The sequence below is a fragment of the Pectinophora gossypiella genome, chromosome 4 (genome assembly GCF_024362695.1).
Source record: "Pectinophora gossypiella chromosome 4, ilPecGoss1.1, whole genome shotgun sequence".
In the NCBI taxonomy this organism is placed as follows: domain Eukaryota; kingdom Metazoa; phylum Arthropoda; class Insecta; order Lepidoptera; family Gelechiidae; genus Pectinophora; species Pectinophora gossypiella.
This window is the reverse complement of record NC_065407.1, coordinates 765969-791984: the sequence shown is the minus strand read 5'-3', so window position 1 is coordinate 791984 and position 26016 is coordinate 765969. Positions and strand designations below refer to the sequence as shown.

The following is a 26016-nucleotide window of genomic DNA, read 5'->3' as shown; positions in this document are numbered from 1 at the left end:
GTATTGCCAAGTGAAAAAAAACGTGTACATAAAGCTTGCACGTTCATGAATGGTTCATGATGATCTCTCTCTCTCTCTCCACCCACCACCACCACGAAAAGGAAAACAGACTAGGAACAAGAATCATATACAACAAACAAACCACATAAAAATATCCCATCCCACTTTATTATTCTGATTGATATTGTTCGATTGAGTGAGTATTTTGATTGAATAACTTCGCTCCGATTTCTAAACGACAACGTGATCTGTCAATAAAGTGTCAATGAACTCCACGCGAACAAATCTGTCGAGTTAAAGTCAACGAACCTCCAACAATCTGACAAACTGTCATCTTCACCCAACACCCAAACCAAAAGCATAGCATAGCAGCGAAATGAAGGTCTCGTTGGCTCTCAGACACAATCGTCATCAAAATTCCTAAAGAGAAAGGCAACTTGCGTGTTGTTATTTATAAAGTCGTTTCTGGTAATTTTAACTATAAGTTTTATAGGTTTTAGTAGAACTGGGTTTATTTTATGCATTATCTTTATGTTATTTTGCATGTTTTCATGTCGCAACTATTTGTATTGCCTTGTTGTATTTTTGTTTGTTTACCGAGTTTTTAATTAAGTGTATAAATAGTGAGCGGCACCTGTTTTTATCACCTAGTCAACTTTATAATATGTATATCTAGTTATAAATGTAAAGCTTATCATGGGTCCAATTCATGTTGTACTACTTAATCAAGATCTTCATGCCTTGGTATAATTTTATGGGCAATTAATTATTATTTTTTTTTACTTATGTTCTAAGTTCTAGACTAGTAATTATTGGAAAATATAAAATTTAGTTTTTGTATTTAGTTTTCTTTGGTGCTAACTTATCATATTTCATGTCTGTACTGGTAGACTCACAATCATCAAACTTCCGGGTATTTCAACTTAGCTCCTATGAAGTCAACAGATGGTACCAATCTCCAAGCAGGAGGCAAAGAGGTGATCAGTGAGGGTACGAGCGAGGAACACATAGAATTGAAGCAAGCTGACACTCCGCCAGCAGACGGCCAGCCCTCCACAGCAACTGACGAGCTGGCAACTACTGACACCCTCCTCAACTGTGACAACATGAATGACGGAGAAAAAAAACATCAAGCATATTCACCTAAAAGAGTACAATATGGTAAGAACATTGAACATATTAAATATATTTGTAGGATGGTTCAAAACTATGAACAATGTATGACTATTAGAAAAATATTATCTTATAAAGTGCTTAACAACGAAAATAATTGAATTAGATTTAAATAACAAATATATTTCCTTGCTTGAACAAAGTTACACTAATATTGATAAATACATTTCTGATTATAGAATTATGGTAAAGATGTCTGAAATAGGCACTTTGTCATTAAATTTTTTATCTATTATTGAAAATTAATATTTACAGTTAAAAAATTGACTCCCGCTCCGGCTCGTTCCTGGTCCAAAGGCTGGCCATTGCCATTCAACGCGGTAATGCGGCTAGTGTTGTGGGCACCTTTGCTCCGGGAACAGTGAGGGGCGGGTTATTTAATGACTAGTTTTTAAGTTTGTATTTGTGACGTATTGTAATATTGATATTTACAATAAATACACCCTGTAAACATCTCTAAATGTAAAAATAAATTAATAAATAGTTAAAAAATAATGATAAAATACTTTAGAAATATGTTTACACATTATTTCAGCTGGATATATCAAATATGCAAGTTTGGTGATTCTGACAGTGCAGAATGCAGCCCTGGGGCTTAGCATGCGCTATGCTCTCACAAGAGATGTGGAGAAGTTCTCCCCACCAGCAGGTATATCTATCTGTACACAACAGGTATTCAATTCCTAAACCCTAAGTTATCCAGAGTATTTATTATGCCAATTTTACTGTCAAAACATCTACAGTAATATTTAAAAAAAAAGGAATATTTGTAAGTTTTTTTGTAGAAACTATTGTCTAGATCTGCTGACCAATTTTGAAAATCCTTTCTTCCAGTAGTAGAAACTTAAGTTATTCCCGAGTACTAAAGGCTATATTACTATGAAAAAAAATACGTAGTGTGCGCGGTAACCGAAAACCACGTGGACGGAATCGCTAGTGGAAAGCATCGTCTTATTAGATAAATATTTCTAAATCGAGCTCACCTATACTCACAATAGAGCGTAATTTGTAAGTTAATTGAAAGTTTGTAAGCTAAAACATTATTAATTTCCAGCTGTTGTCATGTCAGAAGTTCTGAAGTTGGCAATATGCCTGTTTCTGGTGATACAAGAGGCAGGCAACTTGACAAGAGGAGTCCAATCCCTGTATGCTACAGTAATCCTAAATATAAAAGATACTCTTCGAGTATGTGTGCCATCATTCTTGTATGTTGTACAAAATAATTTATTGTATGTATCCTCACAGAATTTGGATGCTGCCACTTATCAGGTAATTATAGATTATCTTTACTCCATTTATCCCAATTGTTTCTGTATTTTCTAACTATTTTGCTTACACACTGCAAATTCTCTCAAGAATTTTTTTTTTCTTAATTTGATTAATTTAAACTTTGTTTACTTTTGTTGGGATCTTTCATCAGAGATGTATTTTCTTTTGTATCTCTTTCTGTACTGAGCTGTGATTATTGTTTAATTAGACATAGTGTTTCACATTATTAATATTTACAGGTCACATATCAATTAAAAATACTGACTACAGCTTTTTTTGCTGTAGTTGTGTTAAAAAGGAAACTTAAGAAATGGCAGTGGTGTGCCCTTAGCCTGCTGGCGACAGGTATTGCCCTGGTGCAGCTGTCCTCGGGCAGCAAGCCTGCGCCCACCAGCACCTCAGGGAATGAGTCCAAAGTACTCGGCTTCTGCGCCGCGTTGGCCGCCTGCTTCATATCAGGGTTTGCTGGGATTTACTTCGAAAAAGTACTCAAAGAATCAGACATATCTGTAAGTAAAATCATAAAATTTCGCATCTTAAATTATGTTCCTATAGTTACTAACAATCGTTTTAAAATTGTTTTAGGTCTGGATGAGAAATGTTCAGTTAAGTTTACTATCACTACCATTCGGATTGGCCACATATCTCATCAAGGAAAGTGGTAGTATATCAAACCTATTGAAGGGCTTCGATGGTTTTGTGTGGTATTTAGTAATACTTCAGGCAGCCGGCGGGCTCATAGTGGCAGTGGTTGTCAAATACGCAGATAACATCCTGAAGGGTTTCGCAACTTCCGTGGCGATAATAATATCCTGCATAGCGTCCATGTACATATTCGACTTCCATTTGACGGTACAATTCGCAGTGGGCACGATGCTTGTCATTAGTTCCATATTCTTGTATGGTTACGTGCCGAAAAAACCGGAACCACGATCTTTGAGTGTATGATCATTTTTATTATTACCCAATATAATAATTATATTATATCTTAGCCTGACTATATTTACTTTTGTACATATTATTAAACTTTTGTACTATTTATAAATACTTTAGTGCAATTGGTAAGCTACGTAAAACATGTGATAGAGATATTTTAGATGAGTAAAACTTCAGATTAATTAATTATAATGCTGTAAGCATTTCATTAGTATCTACTACAATTAACTTAGATTATGATCTTAACTTGATTAACTTTAATTAAAGTTGTTACTCAAAAGTAAATTTATCTAAAATATCTCTTTTCAATATATTAAAGTATTTATTTTAGAATTTGGTGATTGGCATAGTATTAATATTAATCATTATTTACCTGAATACCAATTTATTTTATTGCTGATTAGCATAATATTACACCTTCCACTCTGCCACACTGTAGGTAGTTGCAGAACCTAATTTAATTAATATCTGATATATTAATATTTTCTTTGCAGTATTCTTAAAAATAATTTACAAATGGACCTTTTGGAAACGATAGATACTCTAGTCTCCATGATAATCTCAATAATGCAACAAGTTATAAGAATGGTTCATTATATTGTTTGGAAACAAATCAGTATGAGAAGCTTCATACATTGAAAGTTGTGTTAAGCATTTGTTGTGGGCGGCGTGCGGCAAGCACGTGTCGGAGCATAATATTGTGAATTATTGAACATTCTTGATTAATTCTAAGGAAATTACATAAGATTTTTTATGTAGTAATACTATAAATTCAATCATCAAGCAAGAGTTGATATTTTCAAACATCAACTCTTGCTTGATGAATGTAAAATTTAAGTACAGTATATAGAATAAGACTAGTAAATTGTTTTTACGGTTTTTTAGATTAAACTTAGATAATGCAATTATGTATACACATTGAGGGGACGGGTGCGTTCATAAACTGAACGCCGCCACAACATCTTATATTTTACACTGCATTATAAGTGGTCCTAAAGTTGTCAAAATTATTGCGAGTGTGTTTGGTAAGACAAGATTAGATAAAAAGTTACAATTATGTAATATGGTTATTATGTGCTGACATCCAGTGCAGTATAGATATAGATAGTGTTAGTCTTTGATTAAAAGTGCTTGTGTATACACCTCCCTCGCTTGCACCACTTTAGGACCACTAATGTTATGCGTGTACAGTTATTTCTATTGATGTATAAATGCTCTAGTTCGGCCTGTATTGTCCTGCTACTATAGATTATTTCCTTATAAATGCAACTTCTTTGAATAAGTTTATAAATAGACACATTTTTATAGCGAAAAATATATATGTATGGTATTGTATATTAAAACAATTAGAATTTGATTCTAATTTTATATTTTTCTAACTAACAATGACCAAATAAATAATGTACTTAATATGAGTTGATAATTTTCCTCTTCCTCATTGATTCTAGCCATTCATCAAGTTGTTGTGGAGGGGTGAGGGGGTTGCGTTTGTAGTAGTCTTTGGGAGGTTTCCCTTCTTCCAGTCGAACAAAGTAATGGCAGTACTGGTACCTTACTTCCCCCATCCTCCCACGAGCATGCCGTCTAATTCCCTTAATAGTCATGCCTTTGCCAGCAAGTGATTCAGCTGAAAAGTAATTTAATTCACTTATTACAACAACTGCCAGCTTAGTTTGTTATGGGCTCAGATAAGATTAAAATAGATTTGCCAAGTGAATAATAATAAAATTAAATGTGATAGTTATAACAAACAATTATTAAAAAGGACATAGTTTTATCTAGACTAAAATGTAGATAATGAGGCATAAATACCTATCCATAAATTGCTCTTGAATTCAACATTGTGCTCAGTCACTGCTAATTGCTGTGCTTCCAGGATAGCTTCCTTAACAAATACTGCTCCCTTTTTATTCACAAAACTCAGTTGTTTTACTGCTTCATCCACAGACATTCCTCTGACAAAGCAAGCAATGTACCACAGCTTTTCTGGACTGTACTTTACATTCGTCTTTTGATGACACACAAACTGAAATTAAAATTTTTATTTCTTATAGACAAATAGCGACATATAAATTGTAAAATAATCCAACACAACACAACTAACAGCTGGTCTGGGTGTTTCTCCGATCTCTTGTGGTGGATATATCTTCTTGTTTGGTTCAATAAATGTTCGCGGCGTTGTTATTTTTGACCAAGCGAATGCTGTTGTTGCTGTATGAATATTACTAGCACAAGGGCTTTTACAGGCTACAAGGGAAAGATTTCTAAACATTTGGTTCATGTTTTCTGCGGTGCTCAAAGTACGTTATATCGAATATGTTTTAGTGTTCCAGTTTGCGTTTGTACATCACAAAATAAATAACCTGATATTTTAGAGAATATAATTCTTTTGAACAATTTTTATAACCTCTAAAATATAACATGACAGTTTTTTTTTTTTTTTTTTGTTTTGGTTTTCCCCGAAGGGTAAGGCAAAGGGAACTATGCCCATACAGCCATGTCTTACGTATTTTTTTTTCTTGATGATTAATGAAATGATGAAAGGTGATGAATGATGATGATGAAACCTAAGCCCCCACCCTCGGAGTAGACTCCTACTCCGAACCCCAAACGAATTAACTCAAAAGTCCGCATAAACTTTTGAGCTATCAAGCGGCTTCCCAGCACGAAGCGAAAATAGGCAGATACACTTTGTTCATTGAATACTCCAATATAATAACACTCGCGAATGTCTTCTGACTAACTTAATGCGATCATTAACCACAAAACACCACTTCGTATTAATTATTTAGATTACCCAATGAAGAAAGCAACTGTCCCGTTCCCGTTTCCCGCCGAAAAAGTATAACATGACAGTTTAGTTTTTTATTATATTTTTGGTTTCGTTACAAACACCTTCAGCCCTTTTATGCACATTTTAATTTGATTGATCAATTGAGTGAACGATAACATTGAACGATTGAATATATTACTTATGGATTGCATCCCTATTTATTAGGTAATTTCTTTTAACGCTTTTAATCGTAGCTTTTAATACCAATTCCGATTGCTTTTTATCTTTTTATTAACACACGTACAACTTTCATAAAACTGAACTGCGTAAACACGAACGCAAACTATTAAATTTCAGTGCTGCCAGGTCAGTAGAATTTCCACTAGATGTAGTGGTTTAGATTTTTAGCGGAGCGGGAGGGTTAGCGGGTTTTTTCCTTTGGTTGCTTCAGTTAAGGTACAAAATTCAACCACTACCACGCCTTACATTACACGGAAGAATTCGAACGTTTACAGTTCGTGCTGATTTAAAATGCAAAAGAAAATGCTGCATTACCATAAATGTACCAGACAGTGTGTACAAAAAAAGGGACTAAAGAATTCCGCAAAACCGAAAATTGTAGAGGAACCCGATTCGTCCGAATATGACTGATTTAAACTCTTGTATGTTACAAGAATAAACTTATAATATTGTTGTTTTATTTTCAAAAGGTATTCATTTGAAATAATACTAAATTAGCGATTTGTGGGATCGTCTTTAATGATGTTCTGTGGGTGAAGATATCACAATTTGCGAATTTGTTAAAATAATGTTGGTCACACACATTATGAATGTCAATGTCATCAATACGTTTGTTTGAGAAAAATACGTATACGTACTCAAAGACGATAAATAATTTCATTCGCGCGAAATATATATTTATTATTTCAATTACATTATAAAGTAAACATAGCAATAATAGTAGAATAGCTATAATATAAATAAGACGAAAACGCAAACAGAAGTGTCTTAAAATGAGGATTATATTTATTCACAATATAGCTTAAAATTTTTAAGAATACCATAGTAACGATGGGTGATTTATATATTGCAGTAGTATGCTCTTCTAACATGAACCGGAGCATGGAGGCCCACGCTTTTCTAGTAAAAAAGGGCTTTAAAGTAAAATCATATGGCACAGGTGAAAAGGTTAAGTTGCCTGGTGCATCAGCGGATCGGCCGAATTGTTATGAATTTGGCGTTCCATATGATGACATCTACAACGATCTCTTAGAAAAAGATAAAGCCTATTATACCCAAAATGGATTACTACACATGTTGGACAGAAACCGGAGAATAAAACCGTCCCCTGAGAAGTTCCAAGTGTCAGTTGAACGTTTTGATGTGATAATAACATGTGAAGAGCGAGTCTACGATCAAGTAATTGAGTGGTTTGGTTCAAGAAGGTCTGTGTACAACCAGCCAGTCCATGTTGTGAACATAGATATTCAGGACAACCATGAGGAAGCTACTATCGGAGCGTTCTTGATCAGTGACATGGTGACAAAAATGGCCCAGAGTGATGACTTGGACAATGATATAGATGAATTGTTGCATGAGTTTGAGGCAAAGTGCCACCGACCAATACTGAATTGTATTATGTTTTATTGACTAATACTCATATCAAGATGATTGCCTCAAATGTTTATTTATATGGGCCTTGCTTTAATGTGATTCCCAAATAATTTTCATATGTGCCTCCATAACCAAGTACTGCTTTCCAAGATTGACTAGCCAGATAGTACATGTATTTTGACTGTAAAATAGTACTTATTGATTATTTTCCTAATGAATTATAACTGTAATGATAATTTGTTTTTGTACAGCACTCAATAAAACAATTTTGTAATTAAAATAGATTTGTTTAATTTGCCTTCCTTTTGTACTTATTACATTAACCTACTTTGACACATCTGTGCAGGTTTTGTAAACATTTATCTGACCATCATTATTGTTTACCCTGCCCTGACACCAGGGTTAGTGAGGTCAGTCATCGACCTCACACCCCACACGAAAAGAAGAGATAACTGTTTAGGTTTCAGATCATTAGACAGTCCTACTATAACTATAGGCTTCATCATATACACCAGAAATAGCGCCAATTCCATGGAAATAGTTCTTGGTATGACCTACAAACGAATTTTGGCGTCGACAGCGAATCATACAAGAGTGAGCCGTGGTACTACGTAAAAACTACCTTTCCTACAAATCTGTGCTAACTGCTACTTCCTGTATATCGGCATCTACTTACGCACTTTTTCAAATCAAAAATTCACGAATGCACCGCACGTACCTACGATTCGATAAAATCTGGAAACGCGCCCAGCACAGCCGCACCATACCCACTAGCGTAGTGCGCCTAGTACGAATTCCGTACCACATAATTCGAGGCGGGCGGGATTTTGACAAAGGTTTATTGTTATTTGTATAAAAATTGTATAATTTTATTTTTAATTATTTATTTTATTTTTTCCTTTTTTATTCCTATTAGGTAACATAATATCTTGATATCGTCAGGGTCACCACCAATAGTATCTGTTGTCTTTTTGCCAACATCCGGTTGGAACGGAAGCCCGTGTTTAATACCTTCAGGAGAGCCTGCTTGCTATGTTGTTAAAAATTAAACAAGTCAACTTTAATATTAGCTGAGCGGCCAAGCTATACAGTAGTAGACAGAATACTGAGGGGAATGATTCAGGCCATGATTCTGAGTTGATATAAAGTGGAATTTCCCGTCGAAAAATTCATAAAAATGTTATTTTTTTTAATTCTTTTCAGTTCCATATTTTTGCGACAGAAAATTCCACTCGATATCAACTCAGAATCATGGTCTAAATCAACTCTCAGTTTTCGTTACGTACGATGACACTAACAGACTATGATGCGATCCAGCCGATTTCGGCTACGGCGACTGCTTCAACTCCGACGTTCATGTGCTCGCATGTGGCTTATATAGCCAATCTTATTGGAAAAGATCCTCGCACATAGTGGGCATGTGAGTACACCATTTAAATTGCACGATGTAATGAGTGTTGGTTGTAGTTGTATGTTCCCGAGTAGCCGAGACGATTGCAGGGGACATTGTTGTCCGCGCAGCAATGTTCTTCATATTATCACGTACGGTACGACCATGTTATGTCGTATCCTCTAAGACATGATCAACCATGGAAACTAAGTTTTTCTTTTCGTGTTACACAAATACACGGAACGTCACGTATCAGGTACATACATAAACTCATGCCTATTTTCCACAGGGGTAAGCAGAGAAACAACGGTCATCCTTAGATTCTGACTTTATTTTCTCGCTTCCTCCACATTCATCAATCGTTCCAAGCGCGCATATACCAACTGTAAGTAAATTGATTCGTGATTCGCAAGGCATGTTAAGCCGTTGGTCCCGGTTACTACTTACTGATGTAAGTATGTACGTAGTCGTTACATGAGTCACGTCAGGGGCTTTTGGCGGCTCACCGATAATCCTGACACCAGGGTTGATGAGGTTGGTCATCCACCTCACAATCCACACTATTATTACGTTACATCACATTACAATAATAGTGGGTTTCGTCGCCAGATACATTTAAGATGCGCAATAGATAACAGGAAATAATGTTGTATGTTCAAGAGGTACCATTTAGTCTAATATCCTCTTCCTCAATATCTATTTCCCTCCTCCATTAATTGACAATTGAGCTCACAAACCGCAGGAAATAAAACGATTATGTAATCAAAACTATTTTTATTATAATTTAAAGATTGCACGATTTTCTTATTTGTTATAACAAAACAATAAATTCCTTAGTGACATATAAATTATTATGTTAAATTACAAATTAACAATAAATGATAACAATCCGAATCAGGGTAACTGATCAACTTAATTCCTTGAACACTTTATCTTTCAATTCGTAATATCTGTTTAGACGAATTTCCGCGTACCTGAAATATAAAAGAACAGCTTAGAAACGAATAACATTGAGATTAGATAAGCAGTTCATCTGTAGGTGGTGGTGTTTCATTATTATCCGTATCATGCCACCAAAATTGAGATATTTGTTATAAAACAAGTTGTAGTATGTAATAAAAGCGCTCTACACTCGCTGCGTGAAAATTCGCGAAATGAGACTGTAGATGGTGTCACGTGGCCGCCGCCGCAGTGTCAAACAGCTCAGGTTCCATGTCCCGCTATAAAAGGACGAAGGTGAAAGTTACGAGTGTAGAGGGCCATATTATTTCCACGCGGGAATCAAATTGTAGCGGATCCAACTAGTTGGCCACCTAGTTAGTTAGTTAGTAATAATGCAGTCTTCAAGCGGTCGTGAAACGCGATATCGAAGTTTACACAGCAAGACGCATATATACAACTTCCAACACAACACTGTCGGATCGTCGATCCCTAGTCACACTATCAACTTGTGGCTAGCAGGGTACTATGCTCAGTGCGGTACCCCGAAAACATCCTTTGGCGGCAGCACACCCTCACCGCCAAAAAATAAAACAATCTACTTTTGCGCTTTGGCAAGAAACCATAGTAATCAGAAGCACCTTTATCCAATTGACTAGACATAGATGTACCAAACATAAGCGGTTATTAAACTACCGACCCGTCTGATGCGTCAAGGTCTCGGGCTCGGTTGGTTACCATGGTTACACCCACCAATTTGCTTTTAGACTACATGGTTCCGATCGCATCAGGAGGGAAGGATTGGGCAAATGTAATAACCGCTTTAATGTACAAACTAATAGGCTGCAATTATTCAAGACTTAACCTACGCTACCTACCTACCTTTAGTGGGTTGGTGGTAGGGCTGGCAGAGGAAGAACTCGTAGAACGTGCACTGACCAAATTGGAGATGTCCTTAGAAATGATTCAGTACAATTGACTCTGAAACGGCGTGCGTGCATAAAGCGATTCATGAATGTGGAGGAAGCGTATCAGGATCGAAGCAAATGGATTTCCATAGTCTCTGTTTACCGTGGGAAATTGGCGTGAGTTTACGTATGTATATAGTAACCTACCTCACAAAGTCGAAATCAATACTGGAATGTTCATATTGCACCAGGGACCATATGCCCCAAAGGAAATGCGATGCCAAACAATGGTGTTGGGCCTCTCTGTACACTTGTTCAACTTGTTCGTCGGATGGCGCGACACCACAGTTAAATTCAGTCAAGTATGTCTGAATCCAAGCAGTCTGGAACCCTTTATCGGGGTACCTGCTGTAATCAATATCATCAATTGATAATCCTGAAAGTGAATAACAATATTATTAGTTAGGCCATGACAAATATCTATCTACTTTACATTGATAAAGAAACCTATAAAAACATAGAGATCAGAGATGTTAGGGAGCTCCGTAACCGTAACCGAATCCGAAATAAGTTTCGGATACTATCGGATCGGGGCGGAGCCTAATGGAGACACGTTATGTCGTAGACGTTATGACAAGTTGTTGTGATCAACTGGCCGCTGCCAGTGCCGGCACACAAGCCGCGCGCATAGTTTGTTTTTTCTTCTTTAGTCGTCATAACATGTTATATAACATTATATAACTTATCGTTATAAATGAAACCATTTTACTACCCATTTGTACTTTACTTTGAAATTCCTTAAATAATAAAATCCGTAACCGAAATTATCGGAAAACCGTATCCAATCCATATCCGAAATTTCATATCCATAACATCCCTGATAGAGATATATCTTGTTAATTTTTTGCCATAAAGAATAATACTATTGCATAAACACATTTTGCATAAGCAACTAGTATACATAAGTTACTATTACGCGTCATGTCCATTTTTGATTATGTGCGTGTGTGATATATTATTACTTACCAACAAATTCATTGAAATGATTTGCTATGTCAAAAGCTTGGTAATTGTAAGTGGCATATTCATAATCAATGAAAGATACAGTCCCTTCATCTTGGTTGTAGATGACGTTTCCTAGAAGCAAATCATTGTGAGCAAACACTATGGGGCTCTCTGTTTTGGTTAGGTGAGATTTTAGGCGCTCAAACTCTATCCTTAATCTTGTTATTGACCCAAAGCTACTCACAAATCTACAACAGAGATGACAAAAAAAGAGGTTTTATTATTTTTAGATCATCCCACAAAACATACTTAAGAGTAGGCAAGTGAATCATAAGATATTATATAAAAACAATACTGTTATTATATTAAATAAAGCATGATAACGGACCTTTTTTGTTTTATCTCACTGTTAAAAGGGTCTGGGAGTAAACTTAAAAACTGTTCAGTTTTATCCCAAGCCATTGGCTCCCTTTTTACCTGAAACATAATGTTATATTTTGTAATTACAGAAAAGAATGTATTTATTTATTATATTCACTAACGGACGTTATAGGTATGTAAATGCAAAGGGTTACATAATAATGTGAATGGTTCATGATAAGATAATATAGAGAAAATATGTTACAACTGGTTCTAAATTACACTTACAGTTCTTACATGTTAAACAATAGAGATAAGAGAAATATGGAAATGTAATATAAAGATAAACTGTACACGTTGTATTGATATACTCACATCATCACCGAGCTCCACTTTGTGCATTTTTGCCATTTGTTTGGCAACCAGAGGCCATATCTTTGCATCTACTACAGTGTCAGGATTAAGGGTTACACCTGGGTAATACTGATATGCTAATCCATTCACAAATACTCCATATATTTTAGGAGCGAGACCGAGAACATTTAAAGTTTTTATGTTTCTGTGAAATATTATAATAAGATAAAAACAAGTCATAAAAATACAATGTACTGAAAATATCATAAATAATACGATGTTATATTGTCTTGTTTTACAATTACAAACATTGTAGAATTATAATTTACTTCTTGGTTTTGAACAATATAGTTACAGGTACACTTTGAATATATAAAGTAAGCAAGTAAAATAAAAATATTATACTATAGGTACATAATATAGCTAGAAATTAAAGTATAAAAGTACACAGTAATACAGGTAACATGTTAGAACTTTTAAGTGAATTATTTCACTTACAAAGATAAAATATATTATAACTTTGTTTTACAATATATGTTTTAAGTGAAGAGTGGATTTATATACTATACACCTGTCTCCCTTTGGGGATACAGGTATGATGTTATGTTATCTTTGTTTTTAAAATAAATATGGGCTCACCTAATTTCTGCATTCCTGTCAATGAGAAGATCAGTTTTGTTCCCATATATACGCACAAGAACAATGTTGTCCTCATTATTATGATTTTTATTTATTTGGCATGCCACCAATTTATTTGTTATACCATCTGTGAAAGTCTATAAAGGAATATTAACAATTAAAAATACTTGTAGAACCTACCTAATTAACGACAATAGGCAGTTTACATATAAATATGTACATACCTTGAATTCAATATCTTTAACTGGCCAATGGGGTCTTATAACTTTAAGTACTTCTAAAATACCTTTTATAATATCATTTTCTTCTATAGTAACGGGTACGAATATGTCTCCAGCTGCGAGGCAAACCAACGACATTTTTCACTGAAATTGAAAACCGTAAAGTAGAAATATTGTGTGCGTACGCTCGGTACTAGTTAGCCACCGGCGAGAAGGACAACTACGACTCATCTCGAAGTATCACTGAGGTATTTATACTGAATTCGTGATAATGCATCGTGTGATAAACGAGTTGAATTGAATGGATAGGCTAAATTGGCGGAACCCGGTACGACCTTGGTGGTACGATACGGTGACACATCGGTGACAGAAGTGCGCAACGGCTGACTTTGACGTTATTTGACACAAAAAAATTACGTTCTTTATTTATTTTTTCAATAAGGAAGAGCAAACATTACTTTATTATTTTACCTACTAAACATTATTTATTACTTCCAACAACCGATTATAGCTACATCTGACATTCTTGAAGAGAGGGTACGGTGGTATCCAAAAAGTTTAATGAATGAATGATATGATTGACAAAGAGTGACAGTACAACACTATCAATAAAAAAAGTAGTGAGTAATCACTTGGTAATCACCAATCACAGTTTGAATCAGTCACTCACTCACTGCAGTGACTAGTGTCAAATTGACACTGTCAATCAGTTAATGTCAATTTGGTGTTATGGTTGCATGGGTTGTGATATGTTTATTCTAGAAATTGGTGCAGCCTGGTGTTTACTATTACTTCAAGAATTTTTCTTTCATCCATAAATCAGAAGATAATATTTGTGCATTATAGTGTTTTAAATAAGAAAGCATAATGGCTCACTATAAAGGAGCAGCCTCGGAGGCTGGCAGAGCCATGCACCTCATGAAGAAGCGCGAGAAAGCTCAGCAAGAGATAGAACTTCGCAAGAAGAAAATAGAAGAAGACCTCAAAATTGATAATATTGAGAACAAATTCGCTACACATTACGATGCAGTAGAACAACAACTGAAGAGTTCCACCATTGGTCTGGTTACCCTCGACGAGATGAAAGCAAAACAAGAACATATAGTGAGGGAAAGAGAGAAGAAATTAGCGCAGAAAAAAGCAGAAAAAGAGAAAGAGAGGCAGAAGGAAATTGAGGCTAAGCAGGCACAGAAAAATAAACAAAAGAGACAGGTAAAAATCTGATCAAGTCTATTTAAAAAAATATTTAAGCTACATTTATAAAAAAGTAGAAGACTTAATTTTGTTTAATTTTCAGATCCAAGCACTGTCATTTGATCCAGATGAAGAAGAAGAAGAAGAGGAGGAGGAAGATGAAACAACAAGTGAAAAGAGTTGGAAGGAAAAGGATGAAGAACCGGTAACTATTTTGTCTTATTTTCTTTGCTGCAGTTTATGTTGGAATGCAATCTCCACCTTCGGTGGGAATGGCTCGCTGGTAGGCTGCCAATGACTTTACAACATTACAACAGCCTACAGACTGGATGTAAGCGTGAGGGGCTGAGACCTCCCTGCTTGTATGTCCCTCATGTGATCTAATAAACCTCATTACATTCATTCATGTTTCTTGTAATCAAGCCCTGCCTGTCTGAACTGGTTATGGGCCTTACGCATTCGCGAGTGTTTTAAAATAATTAAATTGTCATCTTTATCCAATTTCTAGGTTCTAAAGAAAATAAAAAAAAATCCAGATGTAGACACATCATTCCTACCGGACAGAGAACGAGAGGAGGCAGATCTCAAACTGCGGGAGGAGCTACGACTGGAGTGGGTGATGACGCAAGCTAGCCTCAAAGATGAACCCATCACTGTCACATTCAGTTACTGGGATGGTTCCGGGCACAGGAGAAATGTAACTCTAAAGAAAGGTACCTATAATAATTTTATGGCACTTGCAAACATTTTAAAATATTTTAGGTATTATGAAAAGTACATAAAATCCTTAATTTTCGACATTGAAACCAATAGTCAAGTAGTGTGTCAAGTTTACCTTTTTTTGACCTTTTTTGACCGATCTGATTTTTTACATCGTGTTACAGGTAACTCTATATACCAATTCCTGCAGCGTTGCCTGGACACATTGAGGCCAGAGTTCAGTGAACTGAAAACAGTCTCCGCAGACCAGCTAATGTATGTGAAGGAGGACCTCATCCTGCCTCATCACTACACCTTCTATGATTTCATTGTCACTAAGGTATGATATGTTATTTATCTATTTTTTAATTGTTGATACATTAAAAAGACAAAAAATATTTGTTTTTGTTACTTTTCTGCATTGATTTTGCTTTTGAATCAAAATGATTGCCATAATTTCTTACTTATTTAGTACCTGTTTATTTTATTTTTAAGAATTAATAAAAACTTGTATCTACGTAAATTGAATTATTCATTGTTAAAATGTCGCCAGGCACGAGGTAAAAGCGGTCCCCTGTTCCAATTTGACGCCACAGACGACGTGCGACTAGTTAACGACGCCACGCAGGAGAAGCAAGACTCACATGCCGGAAAAGTATTACTGAGGTGAGTCTCATTTATATTGCAATCTAGGGCCAACATCTACTGAATTCAAACCTTCCTAAAATAGCAATGAAACAGGCAATTTGGGATAGGGACTCACACAAACTACCAAAATAGGTGAGATTTTGGTCAACTGCAAGCCGATTTTATAACAAAGAAGACGTGTTATTTTATTACAGATCATGGTATGAAAGAAACAAGCATATCTTTCCAGCATCGCGATGGGAGCCCTACGACCCAACGAAAACATACTCCAAATACACAATCAAGGGAAAATGAGGAGATACTGCAAACAACGGCGATCTTACTCTGTGAAGCAATGTTAGTTTATCTAACGAGTGTGAAGCAATAATTACAACATACCATTAGTAATAAACATTTATTTTATAAGCAATGCTCATGTTTACTTTTAATATCGGTAAGTAAGTACCATAATCAACCTTATTCTGTGGTAAGTCAATCACTTGTTGACAGGTCCATAATTAATAATAAAATTACTTAATTTGACTGAAATTTCACACTTAAAATTATTATAATACCATTATCGAATGCAAGAAAGTCAGTAAACGCGGCTGCTAAATTAAGTAGGTAATTAATTATCATCGCAAATCCCTTTTCTTAGGGTTTTATAAAAAAGAATCCAACTTTTGACGTTTTAGTTTCGCCAATCGATCGAGAAAGTTCTGGTTCTTTTTGCTCATGCGTTTTTCCAGTCGGGCTGGCGGAGCGTGCCTTTGGAAGTGGATGATCGCAGCCAGAATATTCCAAATTGAAAATTCTGGCCACAACACATCCGTAAAATATAACACTGTGTTTGATACCTGTAACAATCATTATTTAATCTATGTAACAAAAGCACCTATAAAAAATTCTTCTTCTTATCGTGTGGGTTGTGAGGTGACGTACCAACCTCATCAACCCTGGTGTCAGGGTTACTATTGAGCTGACATGACTCATGTAACGACTACTTACATCAGTAAGTAGTAACCGGGACCAACGGCTTAACGTGCCTTCCGAAGCACGGATCATCTTACTTAAAAAATTAAAACTACTTAATACAAATATATTTTATGTATATATATTTAAATAGTAGTGGGTCGTTGAAACAAGACTACCTATTCACGGACACAGATTTTAACCAACCTGCCATAGCATGAAGTCTGACAGACGAACTTCCCCCGAGGTCCGCACCAACAGTTCTGGTTCTCCTAGTTCTAATGTCCTAGAAATCAGCTCCTCATCAATATCTTCCGGTAATAACTCTTCATTCTTCACTCCATCCACCAAGTGAGATGCCGCGCGGCTAATTTCATCCCGAGCTGAAGTAGGTCAATGCTATAGGCGCTTATTTCACTTGCCAATGCATCCGACCCGATGCCTCAAGGTCACGGGCTCGAGCATCGGGTGTAGGTATAAAATATTATGAAAATCTGCTAAATCCTGCCCCTGCTCACCAATGAGCTATTACACTGCACAATCCCGTTACCCGAGCCTGCGACCTTGACGCATGGGACCGTATCGATTGGCAAATGTAATAACCGCTTATCAGTGATCTATGCCAGAAAAAGCTACCTAATTTACACAACTATAAAAACTAAAAGGTAACAATTAGAAAATGAATTAGGTACTCAGAAAAGCACAGGTGCCGTACACAGGAGGTGACATAAGAACAGGCCCCAGATGTTCCGAGACCGTTGCTGTGAAGTATCTCAAATTACCTGTGTAAGAACATGCAATATTCAACCGCACTTTATTGTTGTTCTGTGTTAGCAACATAACTTCGGCCATTTTAGCTCGCAGGTCTTCAGGCAGCAGCGAGAGTCGACCGGCGACGAATATCCTTATTCCCAACTGATTAATTCGGTCTCTGGAAGTTAAAAAGTCTTCTCTAACAGGTTACGAATACATAGTTTCAATAGGTACCTGCTCATTTAGATGGTAGCTGTAATAACTTGTGGTTCTCCCTATGCCCTTGGAGATACAGGCGAGATTATACATATGCAGGGTTAATCTCAATTTCTCTAAATAGCAATATAAATAAATAAATCTTTATTGCACAACTTACAATAAGAGAATGACAATAGTTAGACATAATAATGTGTAATTATGAAAATATAGACCGCAACAATTAATTAAACAGGATATGACTAACTACTTACTTACATTAAAAACTATTCGCATAATGACTATAAATAATTTCACCTAGATCTTATTGCTTATTTGAATAATTGGATTTTACGTAACCATCTCCCTCTTTATTTAAGAGCTGCGCTCTTGTTGTGTTTAAGTAACCATAATTAGTAATAATTACAACTAATGGAATTCCATAGTCTGGCCACGGTGGGAAATGGAAGTGACCAGGGTGAGTTTATCTACATACATAAACACTTTATATAATTAATTAAAGTTTTATACAATTAATTATATGTATAAAACTTTTTATGAAAAAATCCAATTATGTTTATTTAAACACTAACAATATTATTATTATGTATAATAGATTAATAAACATAATAGGATGTTTTCATAAAAAGGTTTATTTGTAAACTCAGTATGTATACTAGAGACATCTCCCCACCCCGTCGAGGATACAGGGCGTGTTGCTACGTTATCTTTGTTTGTAGGTACCTACTTATTATAATTTTAATAGATTACCTACATATTATCTAAAAACCCTTGGAATTTAACTCGGGCTAAATCTATGAGGTTTTCGACCTCATCTTTGGTTCTATTGAAGTTCTCTATACTAAATGCGTATACTGTCACTTCTGGAATCTCAAGGCGACGACACCACTGGAAATAAAAAGTAGGTATAATGACAATATCGTGTATTTAGTTTTTTTTTTGTAAATAACGTAACACTACGGTCATGAAACATTGGATAAAAAGAAAATCAATTCACGAGATCGTAAAAAAGTTAATTCGCGTGGACAAGATTAGCCACCACTAACCTGGACCGTTTCCCAAAATATATCAAAGCCTTTATAATGACTAACGTTTAGCCCAAGATTATATTTCTTGGCAAACCGACGATTACCATCCATAATAAATCCTATGTGCGCTGGTACTCGACCAATGTTTATCACTTTTATACAAAACAATATAAAACGCTCTTTTAACCAAATTAACATGACGAATCGATGTCTCTTATGCAACATAATACTGATACTACTTTCATGTATTCTGGCGAGTGGTTATTTATATAACTTAAGAATGTACTGTTATTTTTCACACGTAAAAAATGACCTAGGTTTTAAGAAAAATAAAAAATACAAATGTAAAATGTCTAAACCGGATTAAAAAAAAGAGACTTGAATAACTAATTAAATGTGGGAATATTTTAATAACTATTGTTTTGCAAAAAACACGCTGAAGTCGTGGTGACGTCGACAAAGTAAAAAATAAAACAATGGCGTAAAATTACTAAATAAAATAAATATTTATTACCATCACAAACTATCCATATTGGCATGGACAACAACTTATTGCTTACTAATAAATTACATAAGATACATTTTCATCACGAGGCAACGATTGCCGCCATATTTTCCAACTGCTGCCATCTTGACTTCTCCAATCGTTCGAGAAAGTTAAGCTTCTCTTCACTGATACTGTCTTCAAGTCTGGCTGGCGGAGCGTGCCTTTGGAAGTAGATGATCGCAGCTAAAATATCCCAGATTGAAAATTCTGGCCACAACACATCCGTAAAGTATAGCACTGTGTTTGAAATCTGTAAAAAACCAACAACATATTTCATAAATCTACAACAGCTTCCTAAGATCACACTACACAACATTCTTCTTTATTACCTAATTTTTCCATTGAGGCACAACCATAAGTAACCAGGAGACTATCGTGTTCACAAAATAACAGAGACTGTTGAAGGTTTACCCACAAATTACATTTATAAAGGCAATTTTTATTCATAAATCTACAGAGAAAATTAGTATGATCATGGTATGATATAAAATACATGGATACCCAATACAAATACAAAATAATATTTATTTCAACAGCTATTACTAACCTGCCATAACATGAAGTCGGACAGGCGAACTTCCCCAGAGGTCCGCACTAGCAGCTCTGGCTCCCCTAATTCCAATGTCTGAGACACGAGGTCCTCGTCAATATCTTCGGGTAATAGTTCCTGGTTATTCACTCCATCCACCAGATGGGATGCCGCGCGGCTTATTTCGTCCCGAGCTGAAATGCAATAAATCAAAATAAGTTTTGTTTGGAGTTTGGACAAGACTCGCATAACAATCTGCAGGAATATCAGCAATCAAATCAAGTAATGTTAATAAAAACATGCTATATAAACATAACAAGTGGAATTTCCTGTCGGAAAATTCATGAAATGTGTGTAATTATTTTCAGTTCCATACTTTTGCGATGGAAAATTCAATTTATTATCAACTCAGAATCATGGTCTAACTTGGAATCCCTCAAAGTTTTTGTTACAATGTCACTAACACCATGCATGCATATACCCTAAGTTTTTTCTGTACATGTCTTGTGGATGTGTGTGCAATAAAAATAAAGTGTGAATGTCATTGCCATACATTGTTGCTATATTTTTATTAATATTTAAATTGGTAGTATACTACCAACATTAATCACTAAATAAATAGACTACTTATAGGTAAACATCCTTTTCAGAAAGAGGTTGTTTACCTGTATAAGAATATGCAATATTCAATCGTAGTTTGTTGTTGTTCTTGGTGAGCAACATAGCTTTGGCAACTAAAGCTTGCAAATCTTCAGGCAGCAACGCGAGTCGGCCCGCGACGTGTATCCTCACTCCCCACTCGTTGATCTGGTCCCTGGAACATGCATTATTTTTAATGATTTGATGAAATATAAAAAGATTCTTTATTGCAAATGAGTTAAAGTACATGAGTATGCTGAGATTAATTGTGCAAATAGAAATGAGAATAGCAAAGTTGTATGCGTAAAAGAAATCAGATTATAAACAAAAATGTTGGGAATAGCAAGATAACCAGGGATGATTATGAATAATCATATTGTAAGTAATCATGATTACAATTAATTATGTAGTAATCATTACAATTCATAAGATATACAAATAATAAAAGTATTAGGAAGTTTAGGTTTTGAGAATTATTACATTTCATCCAAAAGACGCTGGAATTTGTCACGGGCTAAATCCATGAGGCCATTGACCTCGTCTTCACTCCTCTTGAAGTTCTCTATACTGAATGCGTATACTGTTACTTCTGGAATGCCAAGGTCTAAACACCACTGGAAAAAATAACAATATGTCATTAAATATTCAGTTCCCAGAAATATAAAATAAGTCTTTTAATTTTGTTATTATCTGTGATGTTAAGTGGCTGTTACCTTAATCATAATCATTTCTGGTGTGTAGTAACATATGTGCAAACAGCTTAAATTTACATAATCATTATTCATAGAATAATATCATCTTGAAAGTAACTTTTTACAATAAAAGACAGAAATCTCCTCTCTCCTAAACATAAAAAATGTTTACATAAAAATTGGGGCGTTATCAACTATGCCGTCTTAATATCAATCATAAAAATTATACAAAACATTAAATTATTTCTAAAACTGTATACTGACGTGTCGACTTAACTAGGTAACAAATTTATGAAATTGACCAGTTTCTAACCTTTAAAGTTTCCGAAAGTTTATCAAACCCTTTGGAATGACCAGTATTCCTCTGAACGTTATGCTTCTTAGCAAATCGTCGATTTCCGTCCATTATAAAGGCTATGTGCTGTGGTACCCGTCCAGTTTTCACCACTTTTATGCAAAACAGTTGAAAAAAAGATACGCAATTCTCTTTCACCCAGGTAGACATAGTGATTACTTTCTTAGAAATGCTATAAGAAACAAATAACTTTATATTTATAAGAAAATCAACAAAAAATTGAAAATGTTGTTACGAGAACATAATTATGATATCTTATCAATCAATCAACCATATCAAACAAATGTCAATAAGCGTTATCACTTATCAATTAATCGGTTTTGAATACTAGTAATTTAATCCCACAGTTCTTTCACGTAACAGTGGAGGTGTACTAAGTTACTCAATCAATAGCTTCATTCATTCTCCATCAAATCAACAAATAGCATCACTATGATTGAATAAAGTATAAAAAAGTTAGCTATCTTGCCTATGGCAAACTTAATGTCAAAAAAATAGCTAGGGTTATTTATTCATTTTCCGGTGAAAATAAATCAATAAATAGAAAATGAGTAATATGTTTAAACTAAAATTAACAGCTTTAGGACACCCTAACCCGGATAGCTTCAATTGTGATGGTAAATTGAAAGTTTTAGTTACTTTTTGTTACCTTATTGGACACTGTTGTTAAACCATATTTTACGTATTTTTGCAGATGAAAAAGAGTATAGAAGTGTAATACTTTGGCTGGAAGACCAGAAGATTCGGCACTCTAAGATAGAAGATCGAGAGGGCCTGAGGAATATAGAGTCTGATAGTTGGAAAGAAGCATACGACGCGTACCAGAAAGATCTAGTGAGCCCGGCTTCCGAAGGTACCCCCGCCGAACAACTCAATTGGCTGCTGTCCTATGCGGTGAGACTAGAGTACGCCGATAATGGTAAGATTTATAAGAAAAAAATAAAATACAATTTTCAAAATATTGCGAAATATAAGATGCCTAAACCCATCTGTGGGTGGTGGTGGAAAAAGGGAGGAGGATGATATTACAATTTCACCCCACTTTTTAAAACCATTCTCCAGATAATAGAGTAAAAAATAAAACAATTTGTGTATAATCCCAATCTATGCTGTCTGATTTCAGCTGCTAAGTACAAGAATGCAAAAGTTGACCAGCCGAAACAAGCTGCCCCCAACGTTGTGTCTACAAACCCACTGGATAACTTGGACTGTGAGTAAATTAAATTGTTATTTTACAAATTAATGAGTGCATGTAAGAGAAATTAAAACTGAAACTGGTTTTTACCCAACAGTGTAACAAAACAAGCTAAGAACTTGTTATTGGAACTATGTTCTTTAGATAATCTTTATGTTTTTATCATTGTCCACTGAGGTAGCTTTATTGTTTGTGTATTTTCAGTTTCAAGTCCGGCTTTCAAGGCAGGAGTTGAAAGAGTGTCCACTATTGCTGGTATTGGACCCCATCAAGACCCAAAATTCCGGCTGGCTGCATTAGCCAAGGTCTTGAAGACATCTCCACATCCTGAAGTGCAATCTAGAGAGCAGGGATTCATAGTCAGACAGCCTAGTGACGTTCTCAAGTTACTCTTTGTGCAAGACCTGCGTGCCTTGCAGACAAAGATCAATGAGGCACTAGTCACGGTCCAAACGGTCACAGCAGATCCACGAACTGACACAAAGCTGGGCCGTGTCGGAAGATAATTGATCTGTATTATTTGTGTATAAGAAGTGACTACCTCTAATTTGTAGTGTTTTTAATGATATCACTTTACTTCCAGCTGTAATAACTTTGTTATTAGGTCAACCTACAGTGCGTCAACAGTACATGATGAAGTTCATAACCTCAACATCTAAGTTCTTGTAAAAGTTAATTACACTATACATTTGATGTGGTCTCAGCAGCAGACATCATTTTAATTTAAGATCCTAATGAACTGATTTGCCGATATTTATAAACATAATTTGATAAGTAATTAATAAAACTATTTACAATAACAAAGGTTTTATTTAGAGAACTAGTCTACATTTGACAAGTTAACACATGTATTGCCCTGTGTTGTTCCAAAGAATAAGACAATAGATGTATTAACTACTTAATGCAATCTGGATGTTCAATTACATTAACATGACATTCTTTAGACAAAAAAACTAGCAATGAAATATAAGATATGTTTGATACACAAGATGTACCTAACATTTTTATATAAGTTCACAGTGTGCCAACATAATACACAAATATTTTTTGGTTGTTCAACAATACAGCAGCACATATCACAACTTATTTATAGGACACTACAATATTGTTCAATGCATTCCACCTCCCTTCTCAAGCATTTGAGCGAATCTGTTGGTGATGAGCAGGGATACGTCGATGAACCTCTCCACGCAATTGGTGATGCAGGTCTCCGTCCGCGAGTCCAGTTTCGCGCCCGGCTTGTCCACACACTTATCCCAGCAGAAATCATTGAATTCATGGATCTACAAAAAAGATCACACTATAAATAAATATTTGATCTCAGCAAAAAATAACACAGCAAAGGATTTCTTGTGTAATAAATAGCTAATTAATTTAGAAACATTAAATAGTTACACAATGATTACCTGAGCGTGGAATTGAGCCTTCTGCTTTTCGGCCATAAGAAAATCCTGCAGCTCGGAGTCTGGAGCTTTTGGGCTGGAGAAGTCCGATAAATCAGTCATGTTTTCAAAGGGAAATTTTAATTTATGCAAGTAAATTAAGGTTATAAACTACAAATGCAGACAAACAGATTATACGACAGGCATGTCCAACCACGCCGTGAAATCATACGTAGTATCTCTTACTAGTCTGTGGTGAAATCTGCGTAGAACGAATGTTGTCGATAGGCGCCACGCCATATTTTTTAACGATGTATGACAATTGTGCTGGCCTGTGATTGGTTAGCGGTGACAGCCTTCTTTATCGGCCATCTTTACCGGTGTACTGTCAAAGATGGCCGACACAGATGACAAACTGTGTGATCGAGTGGAGTGTATTTGTGCTTATCTTCTCCACTTTATCGTGTAATACAAAGCCCAGTGAATCTTTTCGCATGTATTTTCTTTCGAAAATGTATCGCGAGTGCTGTGTTTGCAAAAATTCGTGACCAGGCGCTGTTTTCATTGCATCATTTTCCATGCACCGAGAAAAGACTCAATAAGTGGCGGAAGTGTCTCGAAAACGAAATTAATTTAAAAGATACACCAAGAAGTGAACTTTTGAATCTCTTTTTGTGTAAATCGCATATTAAAGGGCATGGATTTATCCCGTCTAAATCTAAAGAAGTGTGTGCCTCCGATGTAAGAACCATTTCTTGCATCACGTAAAAAATATTGTATAAAATTAAAAAATAAATAATTTAATGAATAATCTCTCACATGTTTTTAACCCTACGAACCAAGCCCTAACTTAAAAAAAAGGTCATTAGGTCTTGTTTCTGGGTTCGGTATTATTTTCTACAGATTTTACGTTTATCTGGGACTTTGAAATAAATACTTACTTGTTTCAAAGTCGAATTAAAATCTGTAGGTAGAATAATACCGATCCCAGTTACGAGACCTTTTCTTTTGAACGTCCCACTGCTGTACACTAGGCCGCATGACGCGTAGTCCTTTGCCAAGTAAAATTCGATTATTAAAAAAAAACAACTGTCATGTATCATTAAAACCAATCAAACAAAACGTTAGTACTAGAGATGTTCGTCTGATACGTAGTATCTCTTACTAGTCTGTGTGTCCAACCACATTACCACAGTTCAGTTGTTTCGTACCAACCACGCAAAACCAACTGTCAATGTCAGGCAGGTTTTTGTTTTTAATCGAATGGAACTGTGGTGATTTTCAGCCTCTAAGGAGCCTCTTCACTTGCCGTATTTAAATTGTATTTTAAGATAAGTTACAATATTAATTTCTAAAAACTTATAGACTGTTCCAATGAGTGTTCCGCGTTGAAAGATGGAACATAAGTATTTCGTATTCTCATTATACAATCAACAGGGTCTGCACGGTAACCGCGCCGCGCTTATTATATCGAGGGCTTGCATTACACCTATAAACACAGCGAATGCTATCTACGTGGATAGACATCGGATATTAGTCGAAAGCCTTCGATATAACTCGCGCCGCGCGGTTCCATGCAAACCCTACTCAGGTAGTTTGGTCTGGAG

The 26016-nt window shown here is 35.5% G+C and overlaps 9 protein-coding genes across 13 annotated transcripts; 4 read left to right on the top strand and 5 right to left on the bottom strand.

The window, feature by feature from the left end:
- The first annotated feature begins 315 nt into the window (after positions 1-315).
- LOC126366118 (UDP-N-acetylglucosamine transporter) lies at positions 316-4788 on the top strand. Of its 5 annotated transcripts, none has more exons than XM_050009058.1 (7): positions 316-468; positions 939-1161; positions 1709-1822; positions 2228-2442; positions 2682-2951; positions 3028-3384; positions 3873-4788. In XM_050009058.1, the coding sequence occupies exons 2-7, from the start codon at positions 1107-1109 to the stop codon at positions 3879-3881; spliced, it is 1020 nt and encodes a 339-aa protein (XP_049865015.1). In that variant the 5' UTR covers positions 316-468; positions 939-1106; the 3' UTR covers positions 3882-4788. The 5 variants fall into 5 exon arrangements, with proteins under 5 accessions (XP_049865015.1, XP_049865014.1, XP_049865018.1 ...); XM_050009057.1 differs by having other exon boundaries at positions 317-468; positions 891-1161; XM_050009061.1 differs by having other exon boundaries at positions 319-468; positions 967-1161.
- Positions 4731-5821, bottom strand: LOC126366138 (39S ribosomal protein L22, mitochondrial). The gene is made up of 3 exons (XM_050009082.1): positions 5483-5821; positions 5191-5404; positions 4731-5005 (listed from the first exon to the last, which is right to left on the bottom strand). The coding sequence occupies exons 1-3, from the start codon at positions 5657-5659 to the stop codon at positions 4785-4787; spliced, it is 612 nt and encodes a 203-aa protein (XP_049865039.1). The 5' UTR covers positions 5660-5821; the 3' UTR covers positions 4731-4784.
- Positions 5822-6981: 1160 nt separating this feature from the next.
- Positions 6982-8045, top strand: LOC126366139 (RNA polymerase II subunit A C-terminal domain phosphatase SSU72). Its single transcript, XM_050009084.1, has one exon. The coding sequence runs from the start codon at positions 7223-7225 to the stop codon at positions 7799-7801; it is 579 nt and encodes a 192-aa protein (XP_049865041.1). The 5' UTR covers positions 6982-7222; the 3' UTR covers positions 7802-8045.
- Positions 8046-9909: 1864 nt separating this feature from the next.
- On the bottom strand, positions 9910-13977 carry LOC126366122 (ethanolamine kinase). Its single transcript, XM_050009065.1, has 7 exons — positions 13585-13977; positions 13361-13497; positions 12743-12926; positions 12396-12484; positions 12029-12255; positions 11210-11438; positions 9910-10129 (listed from the first exon to the last, which is right to left on the bottom strand). The coding sequence occupies exons 1-7, from the start codon at positions 13717-13719 to the stop codon at positions 10063-10065; spliced, it is 1068 nt and encodes a 355-aa protein (XP_049865022.1). The 5' UTR covers positions 13720-13977; the 3' UTR covers positions 9910-10062.
- A 300-nt stretch (positions 13978-14277) lies between these two features.
- LOC126366126 (protein FAM50 homolog) lies at positions 14278-16531 on the top strand. The gene is made up of 6 exons (XM_050009070.1): positions 14278-14793; positions 14879-14980; positions 15284-15488; positions 15660-15814; positions 16028-16140; positions 16317-16531. Exons 1-6 carry the CDS (start codon positions 14449-14451, stop codon positions 16414-16416), a joined length of 1020 nt encoding a protein of 339 aa, XP_049865027.1. The 5' UTR covers positions 14278-14448; the 3' UTR covers positions 16417-16531.
- Positions 16532-16720: 189 nt separating this feature from the next.
- On the bottom strand, positions 16721-19268 carry LOC126366133 (dehydrodolichyl diphosphate synthase complex subunit Dhdds-like). Its single transcript, XM_050009078.1, has 5 exons — positions 19089-19268; positions 18797-18930; positions 17856-18004; positions 17281-17456; positions 16721-16958 (listed from the first exon to the last, which is right to left on the bottom strand). Exons 1-5 carry the CDS (start codon positions 19266-19268, stop codon positions 16764-16766), a joined length of 834 nt encoding a protein of 277 aa, XP_049865035.1. The 3' UTR covers positions 16721-16763.
- A 284-nt stretch (positions 19269-19552) lies between these two features.
- LOC126366132 (dehydrodolichyl diphosphate synthase complex subunit DHDDS-like) lies at positions 19553-22109 on the bottom strand. The gene is made up of 5 exons (XM_050009077.1): positions 21791-22109; positions 21266-21399; positions 20812-20960; positions 20165-20340; positions 19553-19867 (listed from the first exon to the last, which is right to left on the bottom strand). The coding sequence occupies exons 1-5, from the start codon at positions 21980-21982 to the stop codon at positions 19658-19660; spliced, it is 861 nt and encodes a 286-aa protein (XP_049865034.1). The 5' UTR covers positions 21983-22109; the 3' UTR covers positions 19553-19657.
- A 189-nt stretch (positions 22110-22298) lies between these two features.
- LOC126366136 (RNA transcription, translation and transport factor protein) lies at positions 22299-23789 on the top strand. Its single transcript, XM_050009080.1, has 4 exons — positions 22299-22449; positions 22527-22751; positions 22956-23042; positions 23232-23789. The coding sequence occupies exons 1-4, from the start codon at positions 22380-22382 to the stop codon at positions 23531-23533; spliced, it is 684 nt and encodes a 227-aa protein (XP_049865037.1). The 5' UTR covers positions 22299-22379; the 3' UTR covers positions 23534-23789.
- Positions 23790-23817: 28 nt separating this feature from the next.
- LOC126366143 (mitochondrial import inner membrane translocase subunit Tim8) lies at positions 23818-24662 on the bottom strand. Its single transcript, XM_050009089.1, has 2 exons — positions 24434-24662; positions 23818-24310 (listed from the first exon to the last, which is right to left on the bottom strand). Exons 1-2 carry the CDS (start codon positions 24530-24532, stop codon positions 24137-24139), a joined length of 273 nt encoding a protein of 90 aa, XP_049865046.1. The 5' UTR covers positions 24533-24662; the 3' UTR covers positions 23818-24136.
- Positions 24663-26016: the final 1354 nt, after the last annotated feature.